The following is a 9,158-nucleotide window of genomic DNA, read 5'->3' as shown; positions in this document are numbered from 1 at the left end:
ATAAGGTACGAGATGCTTTGCTGTTTTGTGAAAAAGGCACGGATGAAGGGCACGACGCAAAGCAGAATTAAATTATAAATATTATAATATAATTTATATTAATTATTAAATATAACAATATGTTACATTTTATTCCGTTATATTCAATATTAGAGTTTATATTAATGTCATGTGTATAGTTTATTGCTTTTACAATAAAATGCACTGAAACACGTGGTCTTTGAAAGAGGACGGGTGATTCAACTGCAGCCGTCACAGAAACTACAAGACCCATAAGCCCACTAAGTTTGTGTATGTGTGTGCGTGAGTGAGAGATTGAGTGCTTGTATATGCGCGTGTGCGCGCGCTTGTGTTGTCTGCCGACTCGCCTGACGTCACCGCTGGAACTGCCCTGTCACGCGCTGTTAGTAAAAGTTGGGATAGGAGCTCGAGCCTCGAAACGGAGAGCAGAAGCGAATTTACGGACGAACTCGACCAACGGTCGCGCTGACGCACAACGCTCACCCCCCTTCACGCCACGGGCAAAAAGTTGAAGCCGCTGCGAGTTCGCTGAATCTCCGCAGAAGGTCGAGCTGTTTGGATTATTCTGAGGGAGAAGCAATGACATTTTCTGCACGGACTTAGAGAAATACCACACGGAGGAAAAGTTAAAAAGTTTTGCCTTCAATATTTGTCAATGTAGTGAGTTTATTAAAGAGTCGGCGTACATAGACGGGGTGAGCCCGAGCTGTCAAACCCGATGACTACTGCAAACTGCCCCGGGAATGAAGAGCTGGACTTCAGACTGATCTTCGGGGAGGACGGGCAGCAGCCGCCGTTAGGCCCCGCAGGTCAGTACCTTTTCTTCGGGATACTCTCTCACACTCCTTCAATATAGATTAGCTCATGAATCATGCATCAAAAAAGTGAGGAGGTCGATTGCACATTGAAAACACGCTATCAAAAGCAGCGGAGCCGCGCCGTTATAACGACAACACTCGCCGGCTTTTCGCTTTATCGTTACACCAGCAGCTGCAGTTTTGTTTAGTTTTTTGTGTGGTTGTAAATTCAGCCAATGAAAACGAGAAGCGGCAAGTTTAGGCGGGTGAATGAACTAAAATATAACCAACAAGCACCTGTATACGCTTTCCTGAAGACTTTAAGCCGGTCAAAAAAAAAAAAAAAAAACCTAGTTAGCCGACTACCTAGACAGCCTTTTTGGGACAACATAGGCGCGTTTAGGTGATTTGAGACAGAGCCACCACGAATCTGACAGCTGCTGCACAGTGAAATGCTATAAAAGTTTGTTATCACTTGCTCCTGCCTTCAGTTAGAGCACATGGAAAAAGTTTCAACCCATAAGTTTCCACTAATACTGAACTTACACTGTTCCATCTCTCCATATTCACATACGAACAGTAAGTTAACGTTATCTAGTTCTGTCACCGACTTTGCAGGTGATACAAATTTATTAAAATGAATGATTATATAAACGAGTCCCCATCACAGTTCAGTTCAGGGAGGTGTAGCTATCTGTTTTTCCTTTTCCAGAATATGAACATATTTTGTGTGTAGTCCATCTGATGTCAATTATTGTGTTCATCCCTAAAGTCATAAAACTGCTCAATTTGATATTGCCTACTCTTTGTTGAAGTATTCTTGCTTTTGTCATTAACATAATCTACATAGCCTAGCTATTCAAATATTTCATTAAGCAATATTACATGCCAATCACATTATAAGATTAGAACTAAGTGTTGCTGTAATAAATGTGAATATTTTCCTAGAAAGATAGTTATTATGCTTTTGCATTATCAAAGTTTTAAGAGTTGTTAAATATGTCAGCAAGTGTTTCCACTTAATGTTGAAATTTAATTGATACCGGGGTTTTGATTATTTGATAATCACTTTTTTTTGTTCCTGCCCTCATTATTTTGTATAATAATAATGTATAATCAGCAATGCAGATTGTCTCTAGTTTGCTACCACCAGATATGACATATATGTGTGTCTGTTTGTGTAATTGCCTAATGAAAAAAAGTGTGTGAGAAGCAGCAACCCTATCAGCCTCTGTCAGTGTGCTCGAGTGTGTCGTGAAGGAAAAAGATTTGGGTATAGTGAAAGCAGAATGCCTGTGTGTGGGTGGACCCCTGTGTCTGTGTCTGGTTTTTTTTTTGTTTGTTTTTTGTTAAGTATTGCATGATGATCAGCAAATTGCATATGGATATTTCATACATTGCCAAGGCAAAAGAGGACTGAGCATTTTATTGTATTTTAAAAGAGCAATCACCATGTTTTGTTATTAGGTGAAATACTGCATTATTGTGGTGTGAACAGTAACTTTGCTACTTCAAAAACTACAGGAATCAGTGGAAACATCACTGTTGTGCTTTTGTTAATGCACAGAGATTTTACCTCACACACGACTGCCTGATGGTCTGTATGGAAATTGACAGAAGAAAAGAGAAAACCTTTAATTTGAGACAGAAGTTGGGAGGATGTATTTGGACTAAATGTTGGAAATAAGGGGGTTTAAGTTAGTTGCTCTGTATAATTTGGCCCGTATGTAGGATTTGTAAATTAGAATTGGTAGCAAACTGTGTTTATTTTTTTTCAGCTACCGTATAGTCCAACTTTATCCCTAAGAAGTAATGGAGGATTAAGAAGAATTTCAAACTAATTTTGCAGAGTTTCTGTGACGGCTGCAGTTGAATCACCCGTCGTCTTTCAAAGACCACGTGTTTCAGACCCCCCATATCTGTGTATCTATATGCACTCAGTGTCATATCTGAATAAAACACTTAAAACACATTTATTTTTATTTTATAAAAATATAATAGTTTTAAGTTGTTGAACAGGTTTTATCCCAAGGTATGTAGGTGTCCGCTCATGCAAGAAGTCATCAGGATTTTAATGTAGCTAAAGGACAGGGCTGTTGTTACTATACACAGTCACTCATCTGTGTTTTCTGTGCCTCTGGTTGTTTTTAGACAAAGATAACTGAATTGTTTAGTCTTGTATTTGTTATCAAGCTGAGACGGTTGAATTAGGTCAGGTCTCTCTTTGTAAGATGTCACAATATAATCACATCCTATTAAATTTTGATGACTATTTTTGTATTTATTTTTTGGCTGCCATGTTTTTTTTGTTTTTTTTATCGTTAACTCATTTTGTTGACCAAAAAACGTAACTCTGAAACTTTATTAAACAGAATTGAGAACTTTCCAAGCATGACATTATGGCCACTTGAAGGTGAAATGCTGATAATTGTAGGCATTCGCATTTTTATAGATTCACAGCAAGCTGTTTCTGCCGATTTATTTAAAAAATATAAATGTTAAAGCCAAGGTTTATGAATTTTAGCATGCCCATTTCAAGCTTAAAACTGTAATTCACCTAAACACAATAGTTAGTATATGGTTAGAGGAGAAAAAACTATAAATTAATGTAAAATGAATTAAACAACAAAGATGATACATATCTGCGTATGCGTGATGTAACGGGAGTGCTGACATTCAGGCAGTGGGTGTAGCGTTAGAGCCCGTTTAAGTGCACATGTACTGTATGCTCTCAGTCTCACTCAAAATCAGTCACACATCATAACGCTAGTCTCTAACAAATCTGATTTGTTGTTGGTTGTTGTGATAATTGCAGTAACAGCAATGCATCAACATATTTGTCAGAATCAACCATCCAACCCTGTTGAGAAAACTGGTACAAAATATTTAATGACCAACATGTAATCCCAAAATATTTTAAGTTAGACTGTATCTGCCACCTTGTTACCTGTTCTGGCACATTTTTTCCTTTTTTTCGCAATGTAATCGATTTTGTCTATTCAATTTATAAATAGAAAAAATATGCAATTTTCTTCTGGAAACAAACTTTGTTGCATTATTTTCCTGTTATCTCTGTAAAGCTGCTTTGAAACAATCTGTATTGTAAAAAGCGCTATATAAATAAATGTGACTTGGCTTGACCTGACTATTATATTTATGTAATTTTTTTTTGTTAAAAATAATCAGACAACTTAGTCAAATACAGTTTCCAAATGTTGTTAACAGGGTTAATCACATAAAATAAAACTAGTTCTGTTAGTTCTCAGTGTTGTTTAGTCCAAAGTGAAATATCACAGGACTGTCTGCTCGTTTGGTTAATCTGTGAATATTTGCATAGTCACCTTGAATGACCCACCCCAGGTGAATTTGAGTACATGAGGCAACTTTTAATTTGAACTTTTCTGTGCAGTTTTTCCAAACATAACCGGATGTGACTTGGCGATACATTTATTATTGTGAGCAGAAAAGTAGAAACAATTTTAATTGAATATTAAATTATTTAATTGTTAGGCCTATTTATTTGTTATTAATTATTATGTCACTTTTTTTTTTAAACAATTAAGTTTCATTGTAATAAAAAAATTAAGATTTTGACTAAATGAACACTTTTTTCTTTTACAGCAATTTCATATCATGTTACTGAATCCAAACCACACTTTCTTGATCAGGCTCCAGACTGCGACCAAATGGTTGCATTTTGCGACTTTTTTCTTGTACATTGCAAGTACATTTTGTTAGATGTCGCACTGATAGGAGCTGCCATTTCTGTTGCATATGAAAAATAAACAAACGAAACCACGCTTCTCGTTTGAGCTGCGCTGCTCGGACCTTTATCAGCTAGGATCAATAACAGACAACGCAGCGCAATCTCAGAACAGGTAGGCTACTCAGAACACAGCACTGGGAGATTCAGTGAAAAAGCGTTTGAATACGCCGCAGTATTAGCCTAATAATCAACTAATTGATAGGTTTTGTCGGCCAATAGTTTTTCCGGGTTGCGTCCATAGCTGGAGCTGCTGAGAAGGGTGCGCAATCATTACGAGAGCGGCCTCTAGTGGCAAAATAAAAACCACCACTGATGCTTCGTGATGTTTGTTTTGACACATGAGGCTGCACGCTGCACAGAGCGGGACACTTCAGATACAGATTTAAAACATAGACAACGAAATCATATACACTGCATGTTTATATATTATTATAAATAATACATTTTGTTGACTAGATGCTGCATTAGTAGAGAACAGCAGTATTTGCCGTCGAGGCTGAGAGGATGCTAACATTAGTAGCCTACCTCAAGCTGTTAAAATAATGTGACAAAAACACACGTAAGTCCAACCCTAATGTTTAGTGTCACGATTGTTATCATCTATTTGCTTTAGTTCATATCCAGCTGGTCGGTTTTATGCATTCGTGATACAGCGAAGTTGCATATTTCCAGCTGACATGAGAAAGCTAATTGATGTGTTCATGCAACTGATAAAAACGCATAAACAAATCAGAAACGCATCCTATTTCAGTTATTTTTTTATCGTCATTGTGATACTGATTTAGTTATTTTGATTAGATATTCATAAAGCAAATAAAGTGAGAGAGTATTACATACATATGTGTCTAATTTCAATGCTATGGCCTTTGTGTAGATATTTAAAGATGAAAATATTTAAGCATGACTATTTGGATTTATATGAAATGCTAACAGTACAATAAGAGTCCATTTGTAACATTCACTAACAAAGGTTAATAAAAGTATTGTTCATTGTTAATTTCAACATTTAGGCTACTAATACATTTTTACATTTTATAGTTGCAACATTAGTTAATACACTATGAACTAATATAATAATATATTACTAATAATAAATTAAAAAGTATAGTACATTTTCATGGTTCAATGCTGTTTAAAAAAAATTTTTTTTAATTAAAAGTTCAACATTATTTAATGGGGTATGTTTGTTTCCATTCAGTATCCATTTTATAGACTATGGGTTGATTAATCGGTTATTGTCCAGCGTGGTCCAATCTAATTATTGCTATCGGTAAAATCTGTAAAAAAAACCTCTAATAACATCACTGCAAGATCTAGTGAGAAGCATTCAAACTCGCCACAGAATTATCTTGTTATAAACCATTTCAGATCAAAGAGCGCCAACCTGGAAACCAGGAGAATCATTGTGCCATGAACGAACATTCACCGTTGATTTAATGTAGTAACACTGTAATCATGGTATTTTGGCAAAAATAGTCAAATGTTTGAATTCCTTTCAGGGTTCGTACAACCTTTTGAGAGCACTTCCCAAATTCAAGCACTTTTCAAGGTCTTTTAAGTGCTTCATACAGCACTTCAAAGCTCTAAATATTGTCCAATGTAAATGTTATTTTTAATGTGATGACCAAAAAAAATAAAAAAAATATTACAATTCCCTATAAAAATTAGGTTTTTACTGTTGTTGGTAAAAGTAACTTTTTATTACAAGCTAAGTGCTTTACTGTCAAATGTACATTTCCAAAAATTAAACATAGTATTATCAGTTACTATTAGTCCCTTATTAATACAAAACAATGATTAAATTACCTCTATATATGATAAAAATCCCCCCACACCCCAGTGCTACCAAATCAGGTGCTGGTGCCACCATCTGTAGAACTTAGTTCTAATGTTAGCCCATTAAACCAAATGTTAGTCTGGAGCCCTGTTGATGTTTGGTGAATCTCTATTTTGGAGATTATAAAATATCAGAACACAAACCATCATATTTATGAAAACTGTCTCACTTGCTACTGTTATGTTATGCTATCTCAAATTTTTTGTCTCAAAAATCTAAATTATTTTATGCCCTCAGAATGAAGGCTTTGTCCCTTGTTTCTAAGACAGAGGTTGAGTGTGCAGTAAAAGTGGCCTCATCCATTGTAGAGGTGGCAGTAGTAGGGCAGAAGGTGCTCTCTCAGGGCTGGGTAAAGTCAGATAGTGTGGAGCTGTCTGGCGTGGTGCCCAGGCACAGCATGTGGTCTTCAGATGGCAGTGGAATTCAAGGGGAGGGGCACGAGACCCTCCTGCCTAGACAGAAACAGAAAAGGGGGTTGAGTCTTTCTCTGTCTCTTCATCTTTTCCATTAGTAGTTGGCCCAAAATGCCACCTGTAAGTGTGTGTGTTTTCTTTTCTTTTATGATAGACCTTTATATCTTCTTACGGTCTTCAGGCTCTGAAAAACCAGGTTGACAGAGTGCATGAGTACCAGTCTAGAGGTATTTTTAGGAGTGGGTAGTTAAATGTCGGTGAAGAAAAAGCGGGGCGTGCAGTGTTTAGCGTCTGCTAGCATGCTGTCTCAGTCGTGGGAAAGACTGAAATTACATCGCTCTCAGGGTGGGTTATTTTAAGCCACAGCAAAATTGGTAGAGGGCAAGACTGCAGGTTCGCTAGTCCCGTCAGAGGAGAACTCCCCCCTCGGCCAGCAAGTGCCACCGGACAAATCGCCACACCTTTCAGCCCTGCACCGCCACGCTCTGTGTGTGCCGAGCAGCAGAGAAGTGTTAAAATGCTGTGCGCTACGTCCCCAGGTGAGGCCGCAGACTCAGGTGTGTCATTGACGCTTGTTGGTCAGGGGACGAGTAATGGGGTGTAGCTTAGCCTGGCAGTTTTATTTAGACCACAACAGTGTAACTGCAAGCCGCTAGTATGGTAGGACGTTACCATGAAATCTATCGTGACATTAAAACAATTTTAAACATTGAGTGGGAAAAACATTATTGAAAAATTGTTGTTGCTGCTTCCTAAAGGAAACAACTTGTATTTGGTTTCTCATGATTCTGGTTTTTTTCTAAACCATTACCCCTAACCTTAAGTGTTACTCTACAGTGCACAACTTGTCCCACATCATTGTGCTACGGACGTGAATGATACCTAAAATGGTGCATCCTGTTTAGGAGATGTGCCATTACTTTTTCTAGACCATGGGCTGAAGAATTTTGCCTGGCAAATGTTCAAATTAGGGGAAAATACTCCTTTGCATTGAAGGAGAGAATACCTTATGCAGGGGGTTGGCTCTTTCTGACTTAACCAGTAAGAAACCACCTAGTAGTAACCACCTTAGCAACTGCATAGCAATACCCTAGCAACTCGCAACACCATAACATTGTGGCAGTGAATATTCAGCAGAAATAGTTTATAAAACTCTCACCAGCATAAACATCATCTGCTCAAACATGCAAGTGTTTGAGTTAATGAAGTGCATAATTTTTTTTATTTATTTATTCATATTCAGTTCTGCCCAGGGTTTGAAGCAGGCTAACAGTGCTGACTCATTTTTGCCTCTGCAACACCGTGTTAACATGCAACATAAACGTGTGAACGATCTGCTTGCAGGCGATCCATTGCAGAGGAACCATGAGGAGATATTATGGATATTGTAGCTTCAGAAGGTTGCTAAACTCCAGCATGAAAGTCTACATGGAAGTTAATGATCATTAGCCTTATTATTCAATTGTTCACAGAAGTTGATCTGTGCGACCTTGGTTGTCAACAGGTGAACTTCAACAGCCATGCCAGCTCACCTCTGCTGGGTTAAAGGCATCTAAAACACAAAATATGTTTTGCAGAATACCATTGACTTCCATGAACCAAAAACAAAACACTAAAACATTTCTCAAAATATTGTCACTTCATTAGTTCCACAGAAGAAAGAAAGTCATACAGGTTTAGAGCAACATGAGGTGGGCTCTCAAGGCCTTACCAGTGATCAATTAGTTTCCTATCTCCAATTCATTCTTTTATTTGCAGTACAACAAATATGATCTGGTTAAAATGATTCTTGTTCTTTCTCTTTTCCTCTGGAAACGCAAAAGCATGGATTGCTAATGCTAAAGCAGGGGGCTGATCATTGTCCGTGGTGGTTACATCCATGTGGCGCTGCTGTTCTTATTTTGGGCTTCATGTTGATTTGCTTCCAGAATGTGGTGTTGTAATACATGACAGTGAATCAGCTTTACACGCATAGCGGGGACTTGATACTAATCGTAAGGGCCATCAACATTTCAAGCTCATGTCCCACAAGTTGTTTCTAGAGCTATGTTTGGGGCAGTTTAGCTGTTAGCTTAGCTCCAGCAAGAGGACCATGTGTACCAGTGAATCGTCTGACTCATCGGGTGTCAGAGACGGTGTGTTTTCAGAAAGAATCTGAATACTGTGTGAGAGGGGATCTGTAATGTGGTGGGTTTGAGGGACTTGTTTCCTGGGGCGAGGCACGAGCAGATATGTTTGGCATTTGTCTAGTTTAAATTTAGTGTAACTGAAACCAGCGACATTCATTGGATGCTAATGCACAGGGGACATTCTAAAGTCTCAGG

General features: G+C 37.9%; 1 protein-coding gene across 1 annotated transcript in view; it reads left to right on the top strand.

Moving 5' to 3' along the window:
* The first annotated feature begins 400 nt into the window (after positions 1–400).
* nfatc3a (nuclear factor of activated T cells 3a) overlaps positions 401–9,158 on the top strand; it is an 86,347-nt gene continuing 77,589 nt past the window's right edge. Inside the window, exon 1 of the mRNA XM_084404618.1 lies at positions 401–830. Within this exon, the coding sequence (XP_084260744.1) occupies positions 740–830 (91 nt within the window). The 5' untranslated portion in view covers positions 401–739. The remainder of the gene's footprint in view (positions 831–9,158) is intronic.

This window comes from Rutilus rutilus (assembly GCF_951802725.1).
Source record: "Rutilus rutilus genome assembly, chromosome: 3".
NCBI classification, from domain to species: Eukaryota; Metazoa; Chordata; class Actinopteri; order Cypriniformes; family Leuciscidae; genus Rutilus; species Rutilus rutilus.
This window is presented reverse-complemented; position numbering and strand designations above follow the sequence as displayed.